Raw genomic sequence first — 13737 nt, forward strand, 5'->3', positions numbered from 1 at the left:
CACGAGAGGGCAGAGGCGTGCAGGGCTGCCGGGGCCACTGGTGTCAGTGCAGCCCACGCCCAGGTCTGGGCACTTCCCTGTCTCCTCAGCAACTCTCCTTTCCAGAAGGAGAGACCATGGCGAACGCTACCCAGGCCAGACAGTGTCGGTTCTGACGTCCTTGAATACTCTGCCCTGACTGGCGAGCGCAGGGACTCGCCACCACTCCGATAATGGAGGCTCCCTTTTATCCTGTTAAGACTTTCTACAGTTGGGAGTGATGTACTTAACTTTTTACTTCAGGAACAACTGATTCTTAATAATTAACCTGATCCATTTGGAATATATTCAAATTAAAAGAAGCATGAATCTAAACTGATCCATTTGGGCTAAAAGTACTTACTTTCTCCAACACCATTTATTACACAAACCTGCTCTCTCTGGGTTCTGTGGGACCCCGACACTCAGTATCACACACGCAGGTTCTGGCCCGAGGGGGCGACACGCCCGTCACTCCCCCGCCACACACACAGCATTTCCATCACTGCAAGATGGTAACTGAAGAGCTGACACAGCAGGCAGATCCCTCCATGAGTCCTTCCTTCACAACGTTCCTTCCCGTCTTCTTACCAAACTAATCTGGTATCTAATTAAGGCCCGTCTTTCAATACTCAGTCACGCCATCAGCAGGAATCCACAATATTAACAAAAGACCCAGAACAACTTCCCCATCTGTTAGAAGAGGGCTCGTGGCCTGGGACCCATTCTCCAGGACAGGACCTGGGCCCCCTCCACTCACTCACTGTGTGATTTTGGTCAAACAGCTTGCCCTCAGTCACCTCCTCCACAAAACAGTAAAAGTAACAGTTGTCCGGTCGGTCAATCATGTCCGACTTTTTGCAACCCCTTGGACTACAGCACACCAGGCTTCCTTGCCCTTCACCATCTCCAAGGGTTTGCCCAAACTCATGTCCATTGAGTCGGTGATACCATCCAACCGTCTTGTTCTCTGCCACCCCCTTCTCCTCCTGCCCTCAATCTTTCCCAGCATCAGGGTCTTTCCCAATGAGTTGGCTCTTTGCATCTGGTGGCCAAAGCACTGGAGCTTCAGCTTTAGCATCAGTCCTTCCAGAGAACAACATTAACTAACAGTATGCACTTCAAGGAATCACTGCGGGAAACAGCAGAAAATATGTGCAAATGGCAGCGCAGTCCTGGAACCAGGGCCATCATTCCAGGCTTTGGGAAGAGAGGCCATCCTCACCTCGATGCCCCCGCCCTGGCCTCACACTTGGGGGATTCAAAGGGAGTGTGTAAATGTGAGATAAAACGTCTCAGTTGCACCTGCTTGTGGTTTAGCTTTGAATTTGAAAAAAAAAAAAAAAAACCTTGAAGATTGCCATCATAAAAAAAACAAAAATTAAAATATTTATTGCTGGGGACTTCCCTGGTCATCCAGTGGTTAAGAATCCGCTTGCCAACGCAGGGGATGCAGGTCTGATCCCTGGTCAGGGAACTAAGACCCCACATGCCAAGGAGCAGCTAAGCTCACACACCACAGCTAGAGAGAAGCCCGTGCACAGAACAGAAGATCCCTCATGTCACAGTGACAATCCTGATGCAACCAAATAAATTAATTAAAAATGTATTTATTGCTCAGTAAAACAAACAAACCCTGCTGGGACACCGCACCTTTGCTGGCTCCTGCCCTCGCAGGCCAGGGATGGTGCCCATGCAGCAGACCGCACACAGCGGCCAAGCCCAGCATGGGGCTACTCCCCCCGCCCCAGCCCCGAATTCTAACTCACACTGGCAAGGCTGCAGTGAGCAGATAGAGTGACATTGCTCTGGCCCAACACGGACCTGGCTTTTGGGGTCAGTGGTTTCAGGTTTTCCATCAGAATGTTTTCACAGGAGACGTCTGCTTAACCACCAGTATAAAACGTTCAGGTCTAACATCAACAGCCGGAGGAGAAAACGAGGAAAGGCTATTTTGAGCACTAGACTCTCCACCCACAAAGAAAGGACTGCACGGCAGGCAGGGGGAACTGAGTGCAGCGGCACACCAGGGGCGCGGCCTGGAGAAGGAGCCGGGAAGGGGCGAGACACAGCAGGGGCCGGGCTGGCCTCCAATCCACACAGGCGGAGGAGCATGGTCTTCTGCCGCCACAGGAAATCTAAACGCCTAAACAAGCTGAGTGGCAATGTCAAAGCTGCATTTTGTAGAAGAGTCTGGCTACACTGCAAAGAATGGGTTTCAGACATGAGTGGCTAAACTACAGCCTGTAGGTCAAACCTAGCCTACCACCTGGTTTTGTAAATAAAGTATTATTGGGGCAAGTTCACAACCATTAATTTATGTATTTTCTACAGCTGCTTTCACAGAACAACAGCAGAGTTGAGTAGCTGAAGGAGAGACCCTCATGGCCAAGAAAGACTCCACTGTTTACTATCCAGCTCTTTACAGAAAGCTTGAAGAGCCCTGATTCCAAGACTGGGGGCCAGGGAGCCGGTCAGGAAGATATCGCGCTAGGCAGAGTTAACGAGGGCCTGAATTAAAGCCATGTTTCCAGGACAGGGAGCAGCGAAGGTGCTGAGCACAGCTAAGAGGTAAACCCGGGGGAGAGACCACGGGGGGGTGGGGGGGCGTTGAGGCTTCCAGGATGACCCCGTGGCCTCCAACTCACGGCCGGTGGGACCAGGAACTGCCGCCAGGGATCCCGGGGAGAGGCCAGCGCAGGACAGAGAGGCTGCTGAAGCCACGGGACCTCAGATGGAAGTCCAAAGGTCAGCAAGAGGTCATCAATTGGAATGAACCAGAATGGTAAGTGGGCTGACCTTGTCCAGAGAGAGAAGAGGGAATGTGGGGAGGACGGAAACACGTGCCGCCGAGAACGTGCCTGCCCCACGGAGCCAGACCTGCGCCCCGAGCTTCCGCTGCTTCACTCAACAACCCCCAGGCCCCGCTTCTTTTCTTGGCTGTGCAGAGACAAGCGGGATCTTGGCTCCTCGGCCGGGGGTCCGCCCAGCGCCCCTCACAGTCTGCCACTGAAGCCCCCAGCATCCTTGCTTCTTCATCTTCCCATACAGTTACTCCAAGAAAACAGGGAGAAGAAAGAACAAACTAACCTGATTCGGTTCTCAGATCCAGGCCTTTGGCTTTGAGTCTTAAGCGAACAAATTCTTCTTTTTCCTAAAAGAAGACAGCTATCAGAACTCCCTTTCTTTGTCTCTCCGTTTTCCTCAGCTAGGACAAGCTGTCAGCGCTCTGGAGAAGTCTGGATGTGGGTTTCCTGAGAAGCGGCCCATCTCAAAGCCCATTTTAAACCATCTCAACTTAGTTAAAAGTTCCCTGCTTGAGAGAGGATTTGAAACTGAGAGCTTTAATAAACTTAGGGAGACACTATTTGTTTATAAATCCACAGAAGATAAATACATTCAATTTGACTTAGCCTGCCCAAATGGATGAATACACACCGCCTAAGTCTTCCTTCTGGATTAGAACAGTTATACTTCTTTCTGGTGTAGTTTACTGATGAGCATGCTGTTGAGAATTCTGGATTCTCAGGAGGAATGACAACACATCCTAGACCCCCTTGTTGTCATAAACACAAACACACGGGCATGTATACACAGGAGTCCGCAGTTCTAGTTCTGGCCCTGCTACTCACTCCATTTAGTTCCTGGAGAGTCTCAAGACCTGTGAGTCTATGGAGGACCAATGTTCCTTCTCTACAGTTACATGTTGATTTTAAACTTCTGTGTATACACACACATGTGTATGTGTGGAGGGGAGGGACTGAGAAGCTACCAAGTAACTCAAAGGCAGAGCAGATACTAGAGATTCAGCGCCCCCAAGTGGCCAACTGCATTATTTCTCATTCTGACCTGAAACCTAAACATACCTTATGAAAAGTCAAATTCTGGTCTGCCCAGAACTGTTGGTTCCATTCTTGTGTTTCTTGTCTCAATTCTCTTAGCTTTTGTTCCAGTGGTGACTCATTTTCAGGGATGTAAAAGTGAATAGGTCGAAGGTTTGAATATTTATCTGGAGGTCCTATCCAATCATGGCGAGATTTTCTTGGAGGGCAGAATCTTGAGACCTTCAACAAAAAGCGTGGAGTTAATATACAACTAAACGAATCCCTAGTATTATAAAATGAACAGTCCGGATTTATTAAAGACCCTTGTTAACGTCCTCTTTTTAAGACTATGTGCCAGAGAATATCTAAATTTAACTATAATAAACAGCATTAACACAAACAGCTCAGTTCAGTTCAGTGGCTCAGTTGCGTCTGACTCTTTGTGACCCCATGGAATAAAGCACGTCAGGCTTCCATGTCTGTCCATTACCAAGTCCTGGAGCTTACTCAAACTCATGTCCATCAAGTCAGTGATGCCATCCAACCATCTCATCCTTGCCATCCCCTTCTCCCGCCTTCAATCTTTCGTAGCATCAGGGTCATTTCCAATGAGTCAATTCTTTGCATCAGGTGGCCAAAGTATTGGAGTTTCAGCTTCAGCATCAGTCCTTCCAATGAATATTCAGGACTGATTTCCTTTAGGATTGACTGGCTGGATCTTCTTGCAGTCCAAGGGACCCTCAAGAGTCTTCTCCAACATCACAGTACAAAAGCATCAATTCTTTGGCGTTCAGCTTTCTTTACAGTCCAACTCTCACATCCATACATGACTACTGGAAAAACCACAGCTTTGACTAGACGGACCTTTGTTGGCAAAGTAATGTCTCTGCTTTTTAATATGCTGTCTAAGTGGGTCACAGCTTTTCTTCCAAGGAGCAAATGTCTTTTAATTTCATAGCTGCAGTCACCATCTGCAGAGACTCTGGAGCCCAAGAAAATAAAGTCTCTTACTGTTTCCATTATTTCCCCATCTATTTGCCATGAAGTAATGGGACCAGATGCCATGATCTTAGTTTTCTCAGTGTTGAGTTTTCAGCCAGCTTTTTCACTCTCCTCTTTCACTTTCATCAAGAGGCTCTTTGGTTCCTCTTCGCTTTCTGCCATAAGGGTGGTGTCATCTGCATACCTGAGGTTATCGATATTTCTCCTGGCAATCTTGATTCCAGCTTGTGCTTCATCCAGCCTGGCATTTTGCATGATGTACTCTGCATATAAATTAAATAAGCAGGGTGACAATATATAGCCTTGACATACTCCTTTCCTGATTTGGAATGAGTCCGTTGTTCATATACAATGCTAACAGTTGCTTCTTGACCTGCATACAGATTTCTCAGGAGGTTGATCAGGTAGTCTGGTATTCCCATCTCTTGAAGAATTTTCCACAGTTTGTTGTGATCCACATAGTCAAAGGCTTGGGCGTAAAGACTATAGCCATGAAGTTAAAAGATACTTGCTCCTTGGAAGAAAAGCTATGACAAACCTAGACAGCATATTAAAAAGCAGAGACACCACTTTGCCAACAAGGTCCATATACTTAAAGCTATGGTTTTTCCAGGAGTCACGTACAGATATGAGAGTTGGACCATAAAGAAGGCTGAACTCCGAAGAATTGATGCTTTCCAACTACGGTCCTGGAGAATGAATACTTGATAGTCCCTTGGACTGACAGGAGATCAAACCAGGCAATCCTAAAGGAAATTAACCTTTAGGTTAATGCTGAAGCTGAAACTACAATACTTTGGCCATCTGATGCAAAGAGTCAATTCACTGGAAAAAGACACTAATGCTAGGAAAGACTGAGGGCAGAAGGAGAAGGGGGCAAAAGAGAATAAGATGGTTGGATGGCATCAATGACTCAATGGACATGAGTTTGAGCAAACTCTGGGAGATGGTGATGAACAGGGAAGTCTAGTGTGCTATAGTCCATGGGGGCACAAAGAGTCAGACATGACTCAGTGACTGAATGACAATAATACCAAACATGTTCAACAATGGTACTGGAAAAATTTACATCCTCAGACCAAAAAAAAAAAAGTGTCAACCTGTGCTTTATACCATATACAAAAATTAACGCAAGACGGATCAAAGACCTAAAATATAAAGTGTAATCCATAAAATTCCTAAAACACAGTAAAAATTCTACACTCTTAGATTAGGCAAAGATTTCTCACATCAGCACCAAAAGCACAATCCACAAAAGAATGAATAAATGAGCTGGACTTCACCAAAGTTAAAACTGTCTCTTCTCCTTAAAGGTACTATTAGGAAAATCAAACAACAAGCCACAGGCTGGGAGAATACACATGCAAATCTGTAAAAGGACCTGTTTCTAGAACATGTAAAGATATCTCAAAACTCCATAACAAGAAAACATACAACCCAATTTAAAAATGGGCAGAATATCTAAAAGCTTCCCAAGAAGATATAAAGATGGCAAACAAGCACATTAAAAAAAAAAAAAAGCTCAACATCATGAGTCAACAGGAAAATGCAAATCAAAACCACAATGAGATACCACTCCACACCTATTACTATGGCTATTAAAAAAATAAAACCTGCCAAAACAAGAGCTGTCAAGAATGTAAAACAATCAAGCTCTTAAACATTGCTTGTGAAAAAAAATATTACTTGCGGCAATGCAAAATGGTACAACCACTTTGGGAAAGAAGCCTGCACTCCATTATAATATTAAACACACACTTAACATACAACCCAGCAACCCCTTCCCAGGTTATTTACCCAAGGTGCATGAGTACATATGTTCACAATAAAACCTAGATATGACTGTTTAAAGTGGCTTTATGTATAACCACCAAAATCTGGAAACAGCCCAAATGCCTTTCCACTGATGAGGGTAAAAACACAGCACGTTGTGTCCGTGTGACAGATACCACCTGACGACAGAGGAGACTGCAGGTAGCGTGGGTAACTCTCACAGGCACCAGAGAGGCCGCACGCTGGCTGGTTCTACTGCCAAAGCATCTTGAGAAAGACAGGTGCTGACGTGGAGGAAGAGGGTGACTACAAAGGAATTTTCTGGGGGTGGTGAAGGTGATCAGTACCTTGAATTGTGGTGTATGTGTTTTTCAGTAGTAAATTTTATTATATGTGAACTGGACTTCAATAAACCTGATATTTTTTAAAAACTCAGCTAGCAATCAAAAGACTAGCTTTCCATTTGCTGATCAAAGGTCAATGTAATCATAATTCATGGGGAAAAATAAGAGTAAATTTGGAAATCTCTTGGCACTTTCCTGATGGTCCAGTGGCTAAGAACCCGCCTGTCAACACAGAGTACACGGGTTCCACCCCTGGTCTGGGAAGGCTCCACGTGCCTCGGAGCAGCTCAGCCCGTAAGCCACAACTGCTGCGCCCGCACCCTGGAGCCCGAGCTTCTAAAGAGAAGCAGGCACTGCGGTGAGGAGAGGCCTGCTCACCGCAACGAGAGACGGCCCACACAAAGCAACGAGGGCGCAGTGCAGCCCAAAAATACATCTTTCTAAAAAATAAACAAACTACACTCAGCAAAGGCAACAAAGAGCTGTAAAACTTACAAGGAGAGAAAATTACTACACTGAACATAATTCACGATTCTTTTGCATTTAGCAGGCATTTCATTCAGGATATTTCAGTCCTTCACTTTCACCACTTTCACTAAAGAGACAGACGGTTTGTAAAATTGAAGATAAAGCAGCTTCTCTTCTATCGGTAAGCGGCTTACTGATCACTTGAGAACGTGGATCTAATAGCTGATGACTTCTGACCAGCGCAGCTCGCCAGGGGAGCCGTGGGCTCTGCAAGGCTCCCCTGGCAGGCGTAGCACGGGAGGAAGGTGAGGCCAGGGAAGCTCAGCTCTCCGCGCGGGCCGCAGCCTTCCGTCCACGGAGCGGACCGACCGTCTCTTAGGTCCCCAGACGCAACCCCTGACAGCTAGAGGACCAAGCGGAGACTGAGAAAGGAAACCAAGTCACTGTTCAGGCAACACTGACAGTTTTCGTTGGGATGGCCTCCACTAATCATCACCAACCCACACCAAGCATCCTGAGAACCCGGCAGTGACTGAAGCAGACAGCTAACACAGCACCAACAGCCGGCATTCTACTTGCCTCGGACGCTATGACCTTCCTAAATCGTCTAAATTCCCAAGCGGTCTAAAAATAGGAAGAGTTTAAAACACGACCAGGATGGCATCAGGTTTGGCCGGAAGTGGGTTACAAAGCTTCATTCAGCCACTCAGCATGAACAATTCAGACCACAGAGAACATTCCAGGAGGTTACATATGTTCTGCCATCACCCCTCAGGGTTCAGTAGGTCCGGTTATAAAATACCCAGGGTCATCTGCCCATGCGAAAATCTTTTCCTCACATCTGAGAACACAGCATTAAGACAGCACTGGCATTCATAATATTTAATTAAACACCTGTAGTAGGTTCAGCTCAGCATCTGAACGCTTACTGTTTAGAAAATTATTTTGAGTCTAGAATAAGTGAATGAGCAGGAAATCTTGAAAAGTATATATGATTCCCTCAGACTTTCAAAGTTTTCTAGAAAAGTATTTTTTTTTAAACTTTTGAAATTTTAAGGACTCTTGAAAGATTAGGTGAAAAAAAAAATAGCTTTTGAGTGGGGAAAAAAGATTGATAGAAAATGTTCAATCACTGAAAAGAAGCTATTATTGAGTAACAAGTTAAAGATTTGATGACAAGTGGAATACTGCCGAAAATTCACCGAAATTTACCCAGAAATAATGGAGCTTAAGAAGCTCCTGGGATCCAGTGGCTAAAACGCCGCGCTGCCAGTGCAGGGGGCCCGGGTTCAATCACTGATGGGGAACTTGGATCCCACATGCCCCATAGCATGGCCAAACAAATAAAAATACATTGAAAACTAATAATTCTGTCCCATTAGCCTCATTTCTGAGCAATGAATATTACAATCTTAGCAGGTTATAACAATGCCTCCAATACTGTTTTTTTTTAATCATCTTCAGACTTTTGGAGAATGAAGCTGCTAGAACTAAAACCTTCTACCCATTTCATGCTGATTTCATGATTGATGCAGACATTTTTATTAAGATGAATTTTTCTCACAGCTGCAAAAGCAGTAAGAGCCTGTAGTGGATGAAAGTTAAAGGGAGTCAAATGCTATCTTTCGAGAAGCCTCCTTCTTTGTGGCTCAGAGAATCTGCTCACGGAACTCCAGGCTCAAGGAACACTTAACTCTGGCATCCTCGCACCAGGCCCGGTGGGGATTCAAATAGCTGCAGTTGCACTGACTTCCTCCCGCAGCAGCTGCTCCAGGCCCGGGGCGGCAGGCGGACGGCTCCAGTTCCGAGCTCAGCCAGCGTGAGCAGTGCCAACTGCCTCCAGACTCGGGTCCCCAGGGCCACCAGCGCTCCAGACTGCAGCCAGAGCGACCTCTCCACAGCACCCACCCTACCCGTGCCATCCTTTCCCTTCAAATCCTTCAGTGACCCCTCACCCCCTCAGGACGAAGTCTAAAATCCTCACCCACATCTAGCAGTCAGGCCTGCCCACCGCTTCTTCCTCGGCCCCAAATGGAACTTCTTTTCATGACAACAGGGCCAACTTTGAACCTCTGCCTCCCACAGGCCTCAGCGTGTCTTCCAGGGTGCATCCCCAGGGAGGTGAGGAGACACCGCTGTCTCCCACTGGACGGCAAGCCCACGGGGGCAGGAACTGCATCCTCTGGAGAACAGGTGTGTCGAAGGAATGCTCTTCCCAACTGCTAAAAGTCTTTCCTGTTCCTTTTCTCTACACAGAGAAATCCCTTCCTCCTCAAAAAGCCTGATTTGCATGAAGGTCCAGTGGAGAGACATCCAACCAGTGTGACTAGACCCGGCGGTCACCGATGATGAGCCCCAGAATGCTGAGCAGCTTTGAGCCTGCTAGAAGCCGCCACTACCAAGCTGCTCCTTACATAGCTGCGGGCTCTCTGGGAGACTCTCCAAGGCTGCACATCGGAGACACAGGAATGCGCAGGCCGGCTGCCTGCTCTGGAGGACAGCTTACTCGAGGTGGAGGTCTGGAGAGGTCCAGGCACTGGTGGGCAGGTCAGAGCTGCAGGGGAGGGGGAAAGCCAGGCTGACCACTGCTGGTGACGGGCAGAGGGAGACGGGGCACGTCTAGGCACGGCCGGCACCTCCGCGTGGCCGGTGCGCACCCCACACCAGACTAGCTCAGCACAGCTGTTTCACTCTGCATTCGTTTCTTCTTGCAGACTCAAGACATCTTTACCTGTGACCATTCTTACTTTCGTCTGGTTCTTCTCCTGGTGTCACTGGGAAGCAAAGCTGAGCCATAAAGAGGCACAGACAGAGTGGAGAGTTTCACACGAAGGCCCGGCCAGACCCCACGAAGGGACTGAACTCATTCTTCGAGTGAGGAAGGAACAGGCATCCACATCTGCCCCTCAGACCGAGACTATGTTCCTCACCAGCAGGGGCGAAATACACCGACTTGATACGAGACTGTTGTGAGAATCCTTTTTAGTAAAGGCAGGACTGCAACGCAGATCTTCAAAGGTTTATCCATTATTCTAAGAATAATATATGGTCACCACATTTTCCTTTTAAAAAAGCCCTTATGGAGAAGGAAATGGCAACCCACTCCAGTGTTCTTGCCTGGAAAAGTTCATGGACAGAGGAGCCTGGCAGGCTGCAGTCCATGGGGTTACATGACTGAGCACGTGTGCACGAGGGTGGAGGGAGATGGGTTGGTAGCAATAAAGTGGTAGAACTAAAAAAATAAAAATAGAAAAGCCCTTAAAAAAAAAAAATCAACTACTTTGATGCAAGTATTTCTGGACTTTTCCCACAGAGCTTTTGCATCTGTGATATTCAGGTGTTCTCAGAAACTGAAGGTGAGCACACAAAGGGATCCAGTGAGCGGAGATGGAAGCAGGCCTGGGCCCTGCGCCGAGAACATCAACTGCAAGCTGGGGGCTCCCTTCTCCTTCAGGCAGGCCGGGGAGGCCGCAGAGCAGCCTGGGAGGAGCCAGCCCCACCGGCAGCAGGCAGAGGGGGGCAGGTTCCACCCCAACAGTACAGGGTGACCTCGCAGAACCGTACCCCACCTGTCCCGACAGGCTCCCTGTGAAGAATGCTCCAGAAGCCACCCCAAGCTGCCCACACGTGACGAAGCACGTCAAAGAGGTGCGGGTGTGTCGGTTACCGTCCCTCGGTATCTCTGAGTTATTGCTGATAAACTGATTTACAGTTCAAATGTGAACTCTGTGAACCAACTCCTTCAATCACTCTCAGCTTTCCATTATAATTTGAGAGATCCTATCTTCAATTATGGTGGAAGTAGTTCCTCTGCTCTCCCCTATAAACATCCATTCTGTCTTTGTTCACCCTAGAACTGCTATTTAAAAGGGAGGAGAAGGAACAGCTTGGGGGAGGAAAAGAAAGAATCCCTTTGAGGTTTGAATAATTACCGTAATTCCGGTTCTCACAGCAAAGCACACAACGCCCAGCTTCCTGAGGCTCAGGCGGCAGGGGTGTGCAAGGGGAGGCGTGGAGAACCGCCAGAACCGCCCATTCCGACTGGTCACACTGCGCTTTCATGACTGGGGGTGGGGTGGAGGTGAACCGTCCAGCTTTCTCTCTAGTTGTAAAGTGCCAAGGCTGGCAGCCCCACGCCGGCGTCTTCTTGTCCAGCTCTGCGGGTGCAGCCTGGCCCTCCACCCCTCTGCCTCACAGCAGGCTCCTGAGCTCAGCCGGCACACCCCCGGCCTTGCCTTCTAGAAGTCGGGACTTGGAGCAGGACACTGTTTTCTGCAGCACCCTCCTTCCCAGAAGTGCCTGCACACAACACAAAGCTTCTCTCGAGTTAGTATTTCACAGCCAGCCACTGGGGACATCAACGGGCAATAACGAAAGGAACAAACATTGGCAAGATTCAGTGTGGTTGGTGTGTTTCTGGCCTAGAGGCCTGGCTCCTCTGGGGTGAGAACTGAACATCTTTTGGAGGGTTGGAGCCCCCAGCCTCCCATTGTAGACGGATGCTCGACACGCCAAGTTCACAGTACACAGAAGTGCCAGCGCATCGGGACCAAGCTGGGTTTACGCTGGGGGCGCAAGGTTGGTTTAACATCAGAAGATCGGTCACCGATGAAGCAGCCTTCTGAAAATAAAAAAGTCAAACCCGCATGAAGTCAGGGCTCAATAACGCGGATGTCTGTTTAAAAGAGACACACAGTTACATTACACCGTGGGAAGGCAATCGGCAAAATCCAAAGGACACACTCCCCTAAGCCCCCCAGGAAAACTGCTTGAAAAAAGGAAAGGGAGGACTTCCCTGATGGTCCAGTGGCTAAGACCCGAGTTCCCAATGCAGGGGACCCAGGGTTCAATCCCTGGTCAGGCAACTGCATCCCACATGCCTCAACTGAGAGTTCGCAAGCTGCAACTAAGACCTGGAGCAGTCAAAAAAGATTGTTAACAGAAAGGCATAGAGGCAAACCTTATAGATTAAAAGACAGCTAAAAGGATATTAATCAATCATAGTGTGCAGGCCTAATTTGAATCCTGACACAAGCAAATTGTAAAAGGAAACATTTCTGATATTTCTAAGACAAAGAAATTTGAACATTCAAAATTTGCTGGGATTAAGGAATTATTATATTAGGTGTGACAATGATATTAAGTTTTATATAAATATATATATATATATATTTAGGTCCATATCTTTTAATGACACATACTGAAGTACTTACAAATGAAATATGATGCCTGCTATTTGCCACAAAATTATCTGGAAGGGGGCACTGGATGGGGGTAAGGATGAAATAAACAGCCATGACTGGATGACTGCAGAAGCAGGGTACTGGATACAGAGCAACTCTTCATATTCTTCTGCTGCTATTAGTCACTAAGTCATGTCCCACTCTGTGCGACCCTATGGGCTGCTATCTGCCAGGCTCCTCTGTCCATGGGCTTCTCTAAGCAAGAATACTAGAGTGGGTTGCCATGCCCTCCACCAGGGGATCTTCTCCACCCAGGGATCAAAACCGGGTCTCCTGCACTGCAGGCAGATTCTCTACCGCTGAGCCACCAGGAAAGCCCCATATTCTTCTATCTTTGCACATTTTAAATTTCCCATTAGTAACAAAAAAAAGAGAAACCCAAGAAATCAACATAATTTTCTGCATTAACAGAACAAGGGCAAATCATGTGATCATTTCAACAGGTGAGGAAAAAGCATTTGGAAACGTCAAAACACTGGAGTAAGAGTGGGCCAACCCTGGCTTCAGTCCTGACTCTGACACCAGTCAAGTCACTTTACCTCTCCAGGTCCCAATTTCCTCACCGTCATGATAAGACAGTTAAACTACATGGTTTTTAAAGTCCTCCCACCTCAGCTTTGTTTTCCAACTATTTATTGAAAGGCTTTTAAATACCAGAAATAGACATTTGGTGTATATGCTTGGCTGAGGAGCCAATGGGGTGAAGATACCATCCGTGGGATTATGACTGAACACCTCTAAATCAGAATCCCACCCAGGCGGAACGATAAGGCAGCGCCGCGCGAGCCTCGGTTGGCCTCCGATAGCTGGTCCCCCACCGTCCCCGCCGGCAGGCCCTCGCCCGCGTCCCTCACCGCGCATCGGAACCGGGGTCCGGTGCAGAGAGCCCTTCGTCCCGGGACACGGGGAGCGGACGGAAAGGCGGCCACCCCCTCGCCCGTAACGCACCGCATGGTCTTGGGGAACCTGGTGCTAAACCATTCGTAGACGACCTGCTTCTGGGTTGGGATTTCGTACGTAGCAGAGCAGCTCCCTCGCTGCGATCTATTGAAAGTCAGCCCTCGA

General features: G+C 47.8%; 1 protein-coding gene across 3 annotated transcripts in view; it reads right to left on the reverse strand.

Annotated features, from left to right (window-relative positions):
* The window catches only part of LOC110149418 (kinesin light chain 1), a 111591-nt gene that overhangs the window by 92515 nt on the left and 5339 nt on the right, over window positions 1-13737 (reverse strand). For all 3 annotated transcript variants that reach the window (XM_070477747.1, XM_070477746.1, XM_020913452.2), the window contains exons 2-3: window positions 3885-4082; window positions 3109-3172 (exon numbers count right to left, since the gene is read on the reverse strand). In XM_070477747.1, the coding sequence (XP_070333848.1) occupies window positions 3109-3172; window positions 3885-4082 (262 nt within the window). The remainder of the gene's footprint in view (window positions 1-3108; window positions 3173-3884; window positions 4083-13737) is intronic.

The sequence above is a fragment of the Odocoileus virginianus genome, chromosome 16 (genome assembly GCF_023699985.2).
Source record: "Odocoileus virginianus isolate 20LAN1187 ecotype Illinois chromosome 16, Ovbor_1.2, whole genome shotgun sequence".
NCBI classification, from domain to species: Eukaryota; Metazoa; Chordata; class Mammalia; order Artiodactyla; family Cervidae; genus Odocoileus; species Odocoileus virginianus.